Genomic DNA, 15,015 nt, shown 5'->3' with positions numbered 1-15,015 from the left:
TATAAGCCCAGTAAAAAGATACAAAATATTTCCTTATTAAAAGATATATTTTAAACATAAAATAGAAGAATGCCTCCTGAGCAGATTAAATACTGTGAGAACACCTAGTTACATAAAGGCAAAATGGAAGTTGGATGTTTCTTTTCCAATTGTATTACAATGTATCTTATTCCCACTAGTGAAGCATTCCAATTTCAAAAGTGGTTATTATCCATGGTCCTTTTAGTTTTTACTGTCAAGTGGCTGTTAGGAAAAAAAAAAGAAACCTGCAAATGGAAACATTATTACTCTGTAATTCCTACTGCATAAAATTTTAGATAATCTTAAGTCTATTACTTATATGTCAGTTGTTAGCTTAATAGTTAATAAAATCTATTATGCAGCAAAATGTATAGCACATTGTAGTGAACTGTTAAAATGGAACAGATTAAGGGACTCGATTGTCAGATTAGTTAACTACATTTAAAACCCAAATAATAAATATTATAGTTTAGAAATGTTTATTTTAGAAATACACAAAACTATAATTCCTGCAAAAAAATGGAGTTAACAGGTTAGTAGTTGAATATTTACATGAATATCCTGCCATGATTATATGACCTAAAACATCTATAAGAGGACATTACATTTTGTTTTGAAAAAAATATTTAAGTTATTTCTTTTACACATACAATATAAATAAATATCATTTTTCAGAACAAAAATTCTTAAAAATTAATGAAAGTTGTTTGTACTTAAAACTTCTGAGCCCAATTCTACGCACTGGAAAAAGTTCCATCCTTTATTTATGCAGATGTTTAATAAGTGCTTTTAAAATTCAGCCAGATTAGGAGGTCAATAAATAAGTCAAAATTAGTATTTGCCAGTAAGCTATGACACTTATGATGCCTATACAAAATGACAAAACAAGCTGGCATGATGATCATGCCTGGCATAATGCCTGGCATCATCATGAAAGCTCTGTGATTGACCGACACATTATGTCCAATGTTACCAGTAACGCCTCAGTATGTACTCCTGGACACAGTTTCATGTTCTCAGGCAGATCCTTAAGAATACCTGGGAGCTTCTGTAATGTCTTAATATTTCTAGCATAAAGATCCAATAACCAGTCGGTACGAGAACTAGTGGTTTCTTTATAACTAATACAAGCCATAAGAAGCTCATTTAGATGAGTTAACCCTTTGAAAGCTAAAATAAATTCTGAGGATAAATTAAAAATAGAACAAAAATTCAGCAACATTCTACTAAGTAAAAATGAACCAAATTCAAGTTGCTGGTGATAGATGTGTTTCTCTGTTTGAGCATGAAAGTTCTCCACTGTATCTTCTATTTTTGTAACAGCAAATAATTCTTCCTTGATTTGAGGCGATACTACATAATCCAAGGGCAATTCTCCTTTAGAGTCTCTCTGCTGTAAAAGCACTGCGCCTGTGAAAATAATAAAATACACAGTGTTAATCGTAAAACTTTATTTTGGCAAGTTAACAGCTGTTTTCTCGCCTTTTTTACCCAAATGATGCAGTGCTTTTTCCAATCATGTTTGCTATTAATTCATGTTGACATAATTAATTGGCTACACATGTTGATTGTTTAGTAAAGGTGTATTTTTTAAACGTGAAATTCTAGTCATTTGCCCAAGATTTACCTAAAAGCCTGTATCTTAAATAACTGAAATTAAAGACTTTCATCTTCAATATCATCTTAAAATAAGAAATTCAGTATTCCCAGAAAAAATTAACTAAATTCATTATCCTAAATTCTATATAAGAATCAAAGCTATATCATGAACAAGATGAGTTAATTCCCCTTTCCACTGCTGATAAATTATTCTGGCAGTGAAAAATGACAAGCTTTGAAGACAAAAAACACATTACTTATTGTTTGCTTATGTTTAACGTTAGTATGGGTAACTTACAAAAACTGAAGTGTCAAACTCAGAGTAAACCATTTAGTCAAACTATACCTATCTAATGACAAAATACTGAAGCTAGAGTTTATCCCCTAGGGAATGAAGGATGTGAGGAGCAAAACAACATTGACACAATATCTAGTAACATGGCAAAACACTTGAGTATTTTGTACCTTAGTCAATCAGATTTTATAATTTTTATTTATTTGGCCATAAAAATGTTACAAGGGATATAGAGGGATATAGATATACTATCTGAAACAGGATAGATTTTAAAAGCTTAAACTTTTTTTTTGTTGTTGTTGGCCGTGGGGCTTGAACTTTGGGCTTGGGTGCTGTCCAGGCACTCTTTAGCTCAAGGCGTGCGCTCTACCGCTTGAGCCACAGCGCCACTTCTGATTTTCTAGTGGTTTATTGAAGATAAGGGTCTCATGGACTTTCCTGCCTGGGTTGACTTTAAACTGTGATCCTGAGATCTCAGCCTTCTGAGTAGCTAGGATTATAGGAGTGAGCTACCTGTGCTCCGCTAAGAGCCTAAACGCTTAATGATGACTTCGACCTTTGATGGATATAAAGAACTAGGTAAAGAACTAGGTAAAGTGTATTTAAAATAAAAGATCAACTGTTGATGATATGTAATCAATGTATAATTTATGGAAAAAGAATTTTAAAATCAAACTTTATTTTTCCTTGTGTTGTCAAAACAAAAAATATGTTCCAATTATTCATATGCAATAAAAATTTTATTGACATTAAAAAGTGGAAAATATGAATACTAACAATGATAATATCAACTTGTGATAGGCCCAAACTCTGAATCTGACTAAGGCAAAAGTAAGCATAATTGCAAAAGGATCTTGATAAATACAAGTAGACTTCCTTTCTCAGATCAAGGAATGTACTACAGTTCCCTAGTAAAATTGCATTGGTTGGTGCAATACTGTATTTTACTAGGAGCTACACTTACTACAACAATGGCTATTATATCACTTACATTATTCAAAGCAAGACCAAATACTAGCTTGAATGTCAGATACACAATTGAGCAGAAAAATAGTTAAAGAGGAAAAACACTGTATTTTGTAAACAAACAATACTAGAAGACAGAAGAAAGGAAGTATATATTGATTGTGAAATGGTAACAGTAAAACAGATATACTAAGGCCTTTAGGGGGCAGGAGAAGACTATAAATAACCAAATATCTTTAAGCTATCTTGCTGTACAATCTTTCTTACATATATATCTGGCAAAACAGATATCTAGCTTTTTTGTCTTTATACAGATTTAGATGATTTAATTGCAAAATAAAATTACATTAAACTCTAAGATGAAATTAGCACAAATAAAAGCAATACAAGATTTATACAAATCTTTGATTTCATATTACAAGCTTATCAACAGCTTTTTTCTTTTGAAAAACACAAATCAGTGATTTAAGATTTATAACATTCAGTTCAGATTTAAGAATATCCGTAAAAATGAAAGGGCTTGCTAGAAACAAAGATTAAAAAATCAGCAGAAAAAGCAGATGAGTATCAAGCTTAATTTGCCTTCTTAACAACATCCCTGCATGTCAATTACTACTATTTGCAAACCCTCCTACTTCTCTTAATTGACTGTAAAATGTGAATACAGATAAATATTCTTAGGTTATCTTTTCATATCCTATAATGAAATGACACAGTGTGTAATGAAATGCCTTATAAAAATAACACCAAGTTAGTAGGTAGATATACAAAATAAAATGAATGGAAAATCCAAATAATCACAATAAACAAATATCCATTTATTAATAAGCTTATAGAAATGACAATTTACCAAGATGTTACATATGTTAAGTAAGAAGACTAACATTAAATTCAACATATTCAAATAAAAATATACTCACATGAAACTCAACATACAAGCACACATTCATACATATGTACATATACACACACATATATATAGTATGAAAGAGTTCTTATTATCAAGTACTAAGTCTAAAAATTTTTCTTCCTTATTCACTAGTATGTAATAAAAATCATTTTTCTGTAGATTTTAAAAATAAAATGCTATCTAGCTTCAAGGCTTTCATCAACCCCCCACAAAACAAAACTGGGTAATTTATCAAAACCCATTTAGCATAAATGCACTCACCCCCATGTTGTAGTAGCAGCTTGCCAATTTCTACATGTCCGTTTGACAGTGCATCATGCAAAGGAGTCACTCCGTCCACTTGAGTGAGCAGATCTACCTCTGGACAACGTTGCAAAATTTCCTGGACACATACTGTGTTGCCATAGTTACAAGCTTCATGCAAAGGCGTCCAGCCAGCATTGTCTAAATTAGAAATCAAGGCAAGTTTTAAAACAGTAGTAGTACTTTTGGCTATAAAGTATTGATGCTCTACTTCTTTCAGTATTACTCTGTAAGTGTTTCATCTACAAAAAAAGAGCTTTGATAAAAATGACCAAATTGCAACCATATTTCTATTTTTAAGAACATTTAAGTTAAACAATAATTTAAAAATGTTAATGTTGGGATGACAAAAATATAAACATTAAAAATATTCTTATACTATTAGTTACAAATCATTATACAGTGAAATTTATTTTGTTTTGCTAATGGTAGTAAGTAAAAATAAAATTCTCACAAATTTAGTTGGACTATTTTTCTTAATGTGACATATAACTATTCTATACCAGAAATTCTAAGACATGACACCACAAAGATATAGACCTTACCTTTAACATTGATGTCTACTCCTGGCAAAGAGAGAAGAAGAATCAATTTTTCCACTTGGTTATTTATGCAAGCTCTATGCAGGGCTGTTTCTCCTGCCATAAAAAATTAATAGATTATTCCAGAGAAGACAAGATATCAACTAAAGAAAATAATCAAAGGGCATGAACTAGAAGGTCTGGCCTCTTGCCAGAAAATTATTTATTGAGTTTTTCTTTTGACTGGTTTAAACATCTCTTGCATTAGAAAAGAGGGAAGGCAGAAGAACCTCACCAATCCACAGAGCTGCCTGTGCTATCAGCAATTCAGCAAGGAAATTCTACAGCAAAAGGTTTAACACAGGCATTGTCTCCCTGCAGTTCAAGGTTTAAAGCTTCAATCCTGCTATAAAAACCCCAAATGATCACAGAACACTGAAAATACTCGATTTTGCAGCAATAAAAGTTTAGAGTGCAATTGCCCCCTCTTAAATTTATTCACGAACCTACGTTAAATGTACGGCTCTTTTTATACAGCATTTATAGCTTAATTCAAACGACTGTTTCTGGCTAAGCACGAGTGCCTCTACACACTCAAGTATAATTCAGAACTTCAAATCCATTAACAGATGGTTTGCTGCTTCTCAATAGGCTGTCTGGCGTGGCTACAGCAGCAGAGAGGAAGAAATGGAAGAATCTTAATATAAATACCACACACACACACACACACACACACACACACACACACACACACACACACACACATACACACACAGACCTAAGTCATGAACACATTAAAAAAAAATCCCTAGTACCATTTAAAGCTGTATAGAATAACAAAGAGAATGGTAATGTTTATCCTAGGAGCAATTAGTAGCTGCTGGTTAAAATGATCAGTATCTATCTCTGTTATAGACAAGATAAATAAAATACAAGTGATATTTTAAAGTATGGAAAATTATTAGAAACTTATAAAAAGTAATTGCTTAGGAAATAAAATTCTGAATCAAATAATAAAATATTAAGTAGCACATTTTTACAGTGTTTTGTTTTTTAGATCATCTCCAACATCTAGCAAAACATTTCCTTTATATGTTTAGAAAAGCTTTTCAAATTTTCTCTATTTCGCAGTTCTCTTCTAGTTCCTTCTGCTTATCAGCTTAAAGTCATTCATATTCATTTTGCTTTCTGAAACAGTAAAACAAAGAACTGATTCATGAAGTTAATATCAGGTTTTCATCTAATACACTTTTCCTATTTTCGGCCAAATGGGCAGTTATTTTGACTCAGTTATAAGCCAATTATGAACTTACTCATATTGAAAGTGTGAGAAATTCATCATCACTATTATTACTACTTATAATACAAAATGGCTTATAAGCAATGAAATTCAGTAATTAATTTTGGACATGTATGACTCTTCAAGTATAATTTGTATTTTTCAAATTAAGATGTATCTAAGTAAAAGAAATGCCAGAGTGACTTAGTACAACTCTATTCTTGTTATTTCATCCTGAAGGTACTTAAGTTCCAGTACAGTTAGAACCAAAAGCCAAACACATTTCATAGTCTGGGCTCTGCGCCTAGAAGAAAAGAGCCCATATGCTTAACACAGCTATGTAACGTAGCCTACTCCTCATTCTTTGTTCACAAAATGTCTAGGACTGAAAGAGATGAAGCTCTGAATTATACTTTCAAATCAGATGACACTGATCCTGAGCAGCAGAGTTGAAGTGGAATAGAAAAGTAAGGCGGGCAAGTCTAGAATAACTTTAGTATCTGGAAAGGCAGGGGGAAAAAGATATCACACCAGGTATTAAATGATCACTTTTTTTGTGTAGATGACAGTTCAAGAAAATAACATGCTATCCAAGAAGGTATTTCTTGGACCTAGTCCAATATTTAAGTTCTAGTATTCATCAGGGCAAATAGATGATTTTGCAAGAACTGACTACAAGCACAAAAAGTTCTTGGCATAAATTAATTTAAATGCTTGGAATACCTTTTAAATTAGTCTTGCGGAAATTCATCTTCGTAACTATGGAGGGGCAATTCTCTTTAGAGCATGACAATTCTCCTTCTGACTTCTTTTTCAACTTTTTAAATGAGGAACATTTAGTAAGGGTCAGCTCTCTAAAAGCAAAGAAATAATGAAATCTTATTTTTCAGTAAGGTACATAAACATAGATGATCAGTTTTATTGTTTTGTAGTTAGACTCCTTTATAAGCCACCTTACTCATACACAACCTTTTCTGCTTTCTAACTTTAAACTGATAATGAATTGATAGGAAACATTCGTGTGTGTGTGTGTGTGTGTGTCTGTGTGTGTGTCTGTGTGTGTGTCTGTGTGCATGAGCTGGTACCAAGGCTTGAACTCAAGGACTCAAGTTCTTTCAGCCTTCTTGCCCATACTTGGCATTATGCCATTTGAGCTATACCGCCAGCTGGGCATTTTACTGGTTAACTGGAGACTGAAACTCACAAACTTTTCTGCCCAGGATGACTTCACACTGTGAAGTTCCATGTTTCAGTAGCTAGGATTAAAGGCATGAAACACCAGCGCCAAGCTATACAAACAATTTTTAGGCATACTTTTTTGTGTGCCTGTATGGGGGCTTGACCTTTGGACCTTGAGCTCTTGCTTGGCTTTTCACACCAGGCTAGCTCTAGTGGCTTTTTGGTGGTTAATTCGAGATTAGCGTCTCTGGTATGTTTGCCGGAGCTTGGCTTTGAACTGTGATCCTCAGGTCTCAGCCTCCTTAATAGCTAGCATTACATGCACAAGCCACCACTGCCTGACTTTGTACAGTATACTTTTAGGGCAAGTTTCTCCTTTTGGAGAAATAATAATTTCAAGTATCTCCCATGGCCATTAAAGGTGTCTACATTATAGAAAAGTTAACAATTTAAATCACAGACCAAAATTTACATAATATAATTTAAGGAATAGTTTTCATTGGGTGGGGGGGGAGAATAAGCAGTTAATGTTCTTGTGGTACACAAAGAGGAAATGTTGATTGTGTGCATTTATAAATCTAAATTGAATTTTGTTTGTATGAATATAATTTAGATAGCATTTCAGAAAATAGAAAAGTTCAAGAAAGGTGTCAGAAAAAAAAAAAAGCTCTACTCCCAAAACACAGTAGAGCTCAGATAACAACATCACTTACGGTAACTCTGGCAGCCCTTCAACTTGTTTCTGTTTAGCACCATTCAACATTAGCAAGGCTCTCTGAGATTCAAGGCAAGGCCGCTGTCCTATTTTCTTTAATATCTGTATCTTTCCAACTCCATGAGTACCAGTTTTCCCCAAAGCCGGCAAATAGGAACATACCTGTTGTAAAATGGTATTATATGTCTTTTTCAATTACAAAGAAGTAAAAAGAAACTACGGATCCATTGAACCATTAAGTGGGTGATATTTTCTTGATTTTACTAAAAACTATAGTAAAGTAATATAGTTGCTGTTTCTATGCCATTCAATCACTACCATCTACACAAGAAAGGAAATGCCTTTTTGAAAATCTTTTGATAGCTCTGATACTCATTTATGAAAGTTCTTTTGATCAGTCTTTTATGTCCAACTAATGATTCTTCATGTGTATATTTTTAGACTTAGGACTTATGTTCAACAAGCATTTTGTTATTTCCATTTTTATAATGGTTTTATTCCACAAAATGCCTGGAATTAAGTGGAATAAAAAGCTAAAATATCCTTAAAGGCAAATATTGGTGCCAATTTATCTAATCTGATCAAGAAACCTGTTACACATTTGCTGAAGAAAACATTACATCCTAATGATATCTACACATAGCCAGGACAAAATAGAAAGCCTAGTATTAAATATAGCTTACATGTTGATGTACCTAACACATATTATTTGTAAATTTTGCTTTATAAACACCATTAAATACCACATAAGATTTTTCAGGCTTTAGTTCCAAAACAATATTAAGTACTATAACAAGTAGGAAGCAAATATTCTTCTATCATTTTTCTCTTATTAACCTTTACTCACAAAAAATAATCAAAATGTCTATTAATTTATCTTATTTTTGACTTAGTAGTTTTTTAATGGGTTCAAAAGATTAATGAATTATGCTGTCTACCTATTAAACCAAGACAGTTAGCTGGGCTCATGCCTACCTATTCAAGGAGCTGAGATTTGAGGATCACTTTTCAAAGCCTGTGCAGAAAAGTTCAAGTTCCAGAAGTGGAGCTGTGGCTCAAGTGATAGAGCACTAGACTTGAACAAAAAAACTCTCGTCACCCAGGTCTTGAGTTCAAACCCAGAAAAGGAAGGAAGGAAGGAAGAAAGGAAGAAAACAAATGAAGGAAGGAAGGAAGAAAACAAATGAAGGAAGGAGGGAAGGAAGGAAGGAAGGAAGAAAAGGAAGGAAGGAAGGAAGAAAAGGAAGGAAGGAAGGAAGGAAGGAAGGAAGGAAGGAAGGAAGGAAGGAAGGAAGGACAAAAAACTAGAATAAAGCATTACTTACCATTTTCTGAAGAGTGAGTGGCTCAGAGGCAACATTGCTGGAGTTTTGTAAGCATAACTTTTTAAAGACTGCCTCTGCAACAAACATTTGAAGCCATGAAGAGGAAAAGGAGCAAATGAAAACTTCTAATTCCTGTGAAGAAAAGTCTATAGAAAACAAGAGAAGTAAATAGTTATTGCTAATACTGTATTGTTTTTCTCTACATGCTATTTCCTCTGTGGACTTAATTCTTTGCCTTCAAGAAAAAAAATTTTTCTGGTGAATGTTTAAACATTAAAAAAAGTCATTTTTATTTTGCCAAATCAAAGTCTCAAAATTACATCCATAAATACAAACATATACATAGAATAGCTAACATTATAACATTGTGATTGTACCAATATATGAAATATACTTCCTTCCTTTATTTATTTTTTTCAATGCAGTAGAGAAAGCAATCCAAATTTAATATGGAATTACAAAATTACAGATGAAACAGAAGGCTTAGAAATGAATTCATGGGCCTATCATGATCTTACACACACACACAAACACAGTGGAATTCTATTCACCCATCAGAGAGGATGACTTTTCACCAGTATTAATGAAAATGAAGGCTTGGTAAAATTATACTAAGAGCAAAGAGAACAGAATGCAGACTCAGAGCAATATAAGTTTCATGGATTCATTCATTTATGGTAGCCAGAAGGTGCCCACAAATCTACAAGTAAACAAGACTGATTCTACCTCGTCAAGAAGACTAACAATAGCAAATGCTGACATGGATGTAGCCAATTGGGAACTCTATTACACTGTTGGTGGGACTTAAAGAAACATAGGTCCTATGGTTTCACCTATTTGTAATAATTAGTTTACACCAAGGATAATCTCATGTATTTTAATTTGACATTTTGTCCTATGTTGAGCATACAATATTATTGCTATATTGTTTGTTATTATTTCTGCTAACAGGCAGATATATTTAAAGAATTATGTTCATCTTATCCATTACTGGAGGAAGAGCATCCAAAAGAGCAACCCTTACTAGGAAGAACAACTCCCACTTATTTAGCTTCATTCCTATGTAAGGCCAGTGTATCCTCATGTTGTACATTGTAACTCTATAACAGTTCATTTTGGGAAATATACTTCCTTTAATAAGGTTGCTCTTTTGGAAAACAAGTATAGTTCTTTTTTCCTTCCTTCCCTTCCTCATCTATCTACCCATCCATCTATTAGCCACCCATCCATCCATCTGTCCATCCATCATGTAGCTCAATTTGTCTCTGAACTCCTGTCTCCATTTTCTGAGTGCTGGAATTACATGCATATACCACAAAACTTGGCTCTAGAATACTTAATTTTAAAATAAACAGCTATATTTTTTATTTGCAAAGATCAGTCTTAAGTTGATTAAAAAAACTACACTGTATTCTCTGATAACAACCACAAATCTTAGAATAGAAGAAAAGATATAAGATAAAAATTGTAAGCAAGAGACTGTGTAAAGATTTCAATGGATGTTTGCATCCATTCTACTACTGAAGTAAATTTAAATGATGTAATTTAAACAAAAACGATATTCTAAAAGCCTCAAAACTCCTGTATAGAAAAACTTCAAGTGCTCCAATAAGATGGAAATGCATTAATACATACATGTATTGATGAGGTCATTCATCTAAAAAAGGAGCCCATCTGGCAGGTTTACAGAAGATAATAAACTATTATACAGAGCATGAACAAAAAGATCAACATAGGAATATGAGAAACAGTCCAGGGCTAAGTTTGTTTTTTGGAAGTACTGTGATCAGAACTCAGGGCGTCATGTTTGCTAAATGGAGCGCTACTACTAGAGGAACTCTGTCAACTCCTTTTCATGTTATTTTTGAAAAGTTTCCCAACTGTGCTTCCTAAGTAGCTAGGATTTCAGGCTAGAGCCACCACACTTGACTTGGAATGTAAGATTTAGAAGGGCAGTCAATTTTTGAACCCCTTATGTTTAGTACTAACCTATGTACAATGAACATTGAGTACATGACAAGTAACAATAACTCATAATAGAAAGCCACAGCAGGAAATCATTTAAAAAAAGCTGATCAGAACTTCTAATTTCCACTGTAGCTTATAAATTTCTTATTCCTTTCTTTGGCCTTATTCCAATCACTCTTATTGATGTTACAATTATCCAGGTACCAAAAGGCTTCACAGAGTCCTAGTGCTTTTCCACTTTAGAATTTTGATAAATTTCTGCAGCTAGAACACTTGTTCATGATTCTACTAAACTTCTACTTATTCTTTAGATCCTGTGTTCCATGATAATATAAAGTAAGTTCACCAATCTCAATAGTTACCTTTTCCGAATTTATTTATATATTTATTTATTGTTTGTCCTGGGGCTTGAACTCAGGGCCTGGGCACTGTCCCTGAGCTCTTTTGCTCAAGGCTAGTGCTCTACCATTTTGAATTACAGCACTACATTCTGTTAATTGGAAATTCGGAGGCTGGCTTTGAACCTTGATCCTTAAATCTCAGCCTCCTGAGTCACTAGGATTATAGGTGTAAACCACCAGCACCTGGCCCTTGAGCCTTTTTTTGGGGGGGGGGCGTTAAATTAATGAATATATATATATATATAGAGAGAGAGAGAGAGAAAGAGAGAAAGAGAGAGAGAGAGAGAGAGAGAGAGAGTAAAGATACTGTACGGAGGGGTTACAGTTACAGGAATAAGGTAACGAGTACATTTCCTATCAAGCATTGTTATCCCCTTCTTTGATTTCCCCCTACCATCCCTCCCCACCTCCCCCAGCCTTTTAAGGCCAGTACTATACTACTTGAACTACACTCCTAGCTTTTTGGTGATTAATTGGAGTTAAGAGTTTCAAAAACTTTCCTGCCCTGGTTGGCTTCAAGCCTTAATCCTCAGATAAAAGCCTTCACATCAAGCTAAGATTACTGGTGAAAGTCACTGATACCAGGCTGAAGTTTTTATTTTTAAATGTTGTACAGTGATATGTTTACACTAAATAAAGACTAAAAGCTAAGGATCATGTTTTAGTTACCTCTTTCACCAGAAACTGTTTAGCTGAATGCCTGTTACAATGCCAATAAAAATTAATTGAATAAATGAGTAGAAAAGAAACATTGTCACTGAGATAATCAGTAAAATAAAAAAAAAGTATTTGTTGAAAAGGACTGAGCGAAGATTAAAAAAAAAAGCAAAATTGACGGGGCTGGGAAGGTGGCTCAGTGGTAGAGCAGTTGCCTTCCATGTATTAGGCCCTGGGTTCGATTCCTCAGCACCACATAAGCAAAAAGAAAAAAGCCGGAAGTGGCACTGTGGCTCAAATGGTAGAGTGATAGCCGTGAGCTGAAGAGCTGAGGGACAATGCCCAGGCCCAGAGTTCAGGCCCACAAAAAAAAAAAAAAAAAGGCAAAATTGAATGCAACTTAGAAAAATATCAGGAAAAGATAATCATGCAACCCAGGAAGGTTAAAGTTTATTAAATGTCTTTTTTCTTTTCAATAAAAACAAGAGAAATAGTAGTTGAAAGTAAAGGATTAGCAAAGTATACATTGCTGTCTGTTTTTATGAATAAACTTTTATTGGAAGACATGTTCAGTTATTTATTACTTGTAATTACTTTCCTATTATAACTGCTACATAGTTGATAAAGGCATCCCTACCCTCTGAAATATTTTACAACCTGGTACTTCACTTTTTTTTTTTTTTTTGTCTGGTCATGGGACCTGAACTTTGGGTCTGGGCGCTGTCCCTCAGCTCTTCAGCTCAAGGCTAGTGCTCTACTGCTTGAGGCACAGGGTCCTTCCAGCTTTTTTCTTTTTGCTTATGTGATGCTGAGGAATCGAATCCAGGGCCTCATGCATGCAAGGCATGCGCTCTACCACTGAGCCACCGTCCCAGCCCCTGGTACTTCATTTTTAAAAAAAGTTTGTTAGACCTAAATTAGGCCAATACATCAAGAATTTCAATTAGGTAAAACATAAATTTTAGATAGTTTGATGCTTTAACATATAGAAATGAAATTCTATCTAGTGTTCCGAAAGGAAAGAACATGGTAACTATATGGAATTGAGGAGCATTAGATCTCATGGAAAAGAGAATGGTTTTTGTTACTTATCCTCTCAAACACTTACCTCTTTAATCTTTGAAACAAGTATAAACTAAGAGCCACTACATTAAAGTTAAAATGAGAAAGAATAAATTTGTAAAAACATAAAATACTATAATTTTACTTTGCTTATTAGCTACAGCAAAGTTAGAAGATATTTTATACTCTTAAGGTTATTTACTTATTTCTGTCTCTTGACAAAGTTAAAAATCAAGCTTGTACTAACTACAGAACTAAAAGATATTAAACTGAACTAATTTTACAACTATATAAAAGGGGTGACACTGATCCAGATACATTGTTCTCATAAACTGACATGTTGAAATGAAACCCTTTTACTTGAGGATAATAAGAAAAATATGTGAGAAAAATTTAAAGAGCATTCCTATTAGCTAATTTGAAATCTATGAAATCAACTATCTAGGTAGGCATAAATGTGTATAATGTTTTCACAAGAGTAAGGCTTAAAAATACTTATCAGTGACATAAAATATACATCATCTAGTTTTAAATATGAGTGATTGCAAAGATCCTTGGCACCAAAGTAATCATGTGTCCACAGGACTGTACAGTAACATTAAGGTTGTAATTTTGATTCACTACTTTCAGGGTTTAAAACTCTGGATAACAATGCATTGATTGCTTCAGAGTGAAGGGAAATTCAGAGAATGAGTAAAGCAAACATTGAAATGGAGGTATAACACATAATAATTAATACAAGATTCATTATTTCACACATTAGGCTAAAGTATAACTTATATTTCATTAAAGGCAATCACATAATAAGCCAAATGTTTAGTCCTTATTTTAGCCAATAATACCAGAATTCCATTATTTCTTAAAGGATAAATAACACCAAACTACTAGTATGAATAGTGGAAAAGACATGGTAAGGGTTCTGAAAAAAGACTGAATTTGAACTAAGAAATGTTAAAAATGTACTTCACAATGGATAGATAGTCCACAAAAGAAACAGTAATCATTCCCTCAGCTCAAGGAAAAAGAAAAAAAGGAAGGAGATAAAATGCTTTAGATAAAAATCTTCTAACTTTGGTAGCATAAAAAAAGACCTCTCTTTGCAGAGGGCATCATTGAATAACTTCTGAACCCACTTGTAACCTGGATTCCTATTTTAGAATCTTTCTTTCAAAGTATTACAGGAATTGAAAGAAGATTTAAGAACTTTTTAAAAAGAATTTAAAAAATTAATCATGTCTCTCATTTGAAGCCCATAGAAGTCTCATTTGTTTTAAAAAAATGTCCATTTCCAGAATGTGGGGTTACAGAAACAAAAGAAAGGGAGGACGAAGGGATGAAGGTCAGAGGAGACACAATTTTCCCTAAACTGTGAAGTTAGAGAATGTATATAAGGTCTTAAGGAAGTCTCCCTCTATCTGTAGACCTAAAAAATTGAGAACTTTTCATGGAGTGACAGAAAAAGAGTTCTATCATTGTATTTCTTAAATACTACTCTTTCCAATCAGCTTCAGAGGAAACTTTAATAACAAGTAGGTACTGTGGTGGAGTGGAGGAACAATACATGTACGCAAGTTATGTTTATTTCTTGTTAGAGAACATTATGTGCTGGGCACTGGTGGCTCACACCTGTAATCCTAGCTGCTCAGGAGGCTGAGATTTGAGGATCATGGTTCAAAACCAGCCCAGGCAGGAAAGACTGTGAGACTCTTTTTTTTTTTTTTGTGAGAATATCATACAGAGGAGTTACAATTACAAGGGCAAGATAACAAGTACATTTCTTATCAAGCATTGTTATCCCCTTCTTTGATTTCCCC

At 33.6% G+C, this 15,015-nt stretch overlaps 1 protein-coding gene across 3 annotated transcripts in view; it reads right to left on the bottom strand.

The window, feature by feature from the left end:
* Nucleotides 1–441: 441 nt before the first annotated feature.
* Nucleotides 442–15,015, bottom strand: part of Ankrd32 (ankyrin repeat domain 32) — a 69,099-nt gene continuing 54,525 nt past the window's right edge. For 2 of the 3 annotated variants that reach the window (XM_013022081.1, XM_013022082.1), the window contains exons 16-21: nt 9,114–9,259; nt 7,787–7,950; nt 6,618–6,748; nt 4,640–4,732; nt 4,053–4,235; nt 617–1,431 (exon numbers count right to left, since the gene is read on the bottom strand). In XM_013022081.1, the coding sequence (XP_012877535.1) occupies nt 950–1,431; nt 4,053–4,235; nt 4,640–4,732; nt 6,618–6,748; nt 7,787–7,950; nt 9,114–9,259 (1,199 nt within the window). In that variant the 3' untranslated portion in view covers nt 617–949. Of the gene's footprint in view, nt 1,432–4,052; nt 4,236–4,639; nt 4,733–6,617; nt 6,749–7,786; nt 7,951–9,113; nt 9,260–15,015 lie in introns of all 3 variants that reach the window. The other variant, XM_013022083.1, reaches the window with a different exon arrangement.

This window comes from Dipodomys ordii, unplaced genomic scaffold (assembly GCF_000151885.1).
Source record: "Dipodomys ordii isolate 6190 unplaced genomic scaffold, Dord_2.0 Scaffold59, whole genome shotgun sequence".
Taxonomy (NCBI): domain Eukaryota; kingdom Metazoa; phylum Chordata; class Mammalia; order Rodentia; family Heteromyidae; genus Dipodomys; species Dipodomys ordii.
The sequence above is the reverse complement of the archived record's forward strand: the minus strand, read 5'-3'. Positions and strand labels throughout refer to the sequence as shown.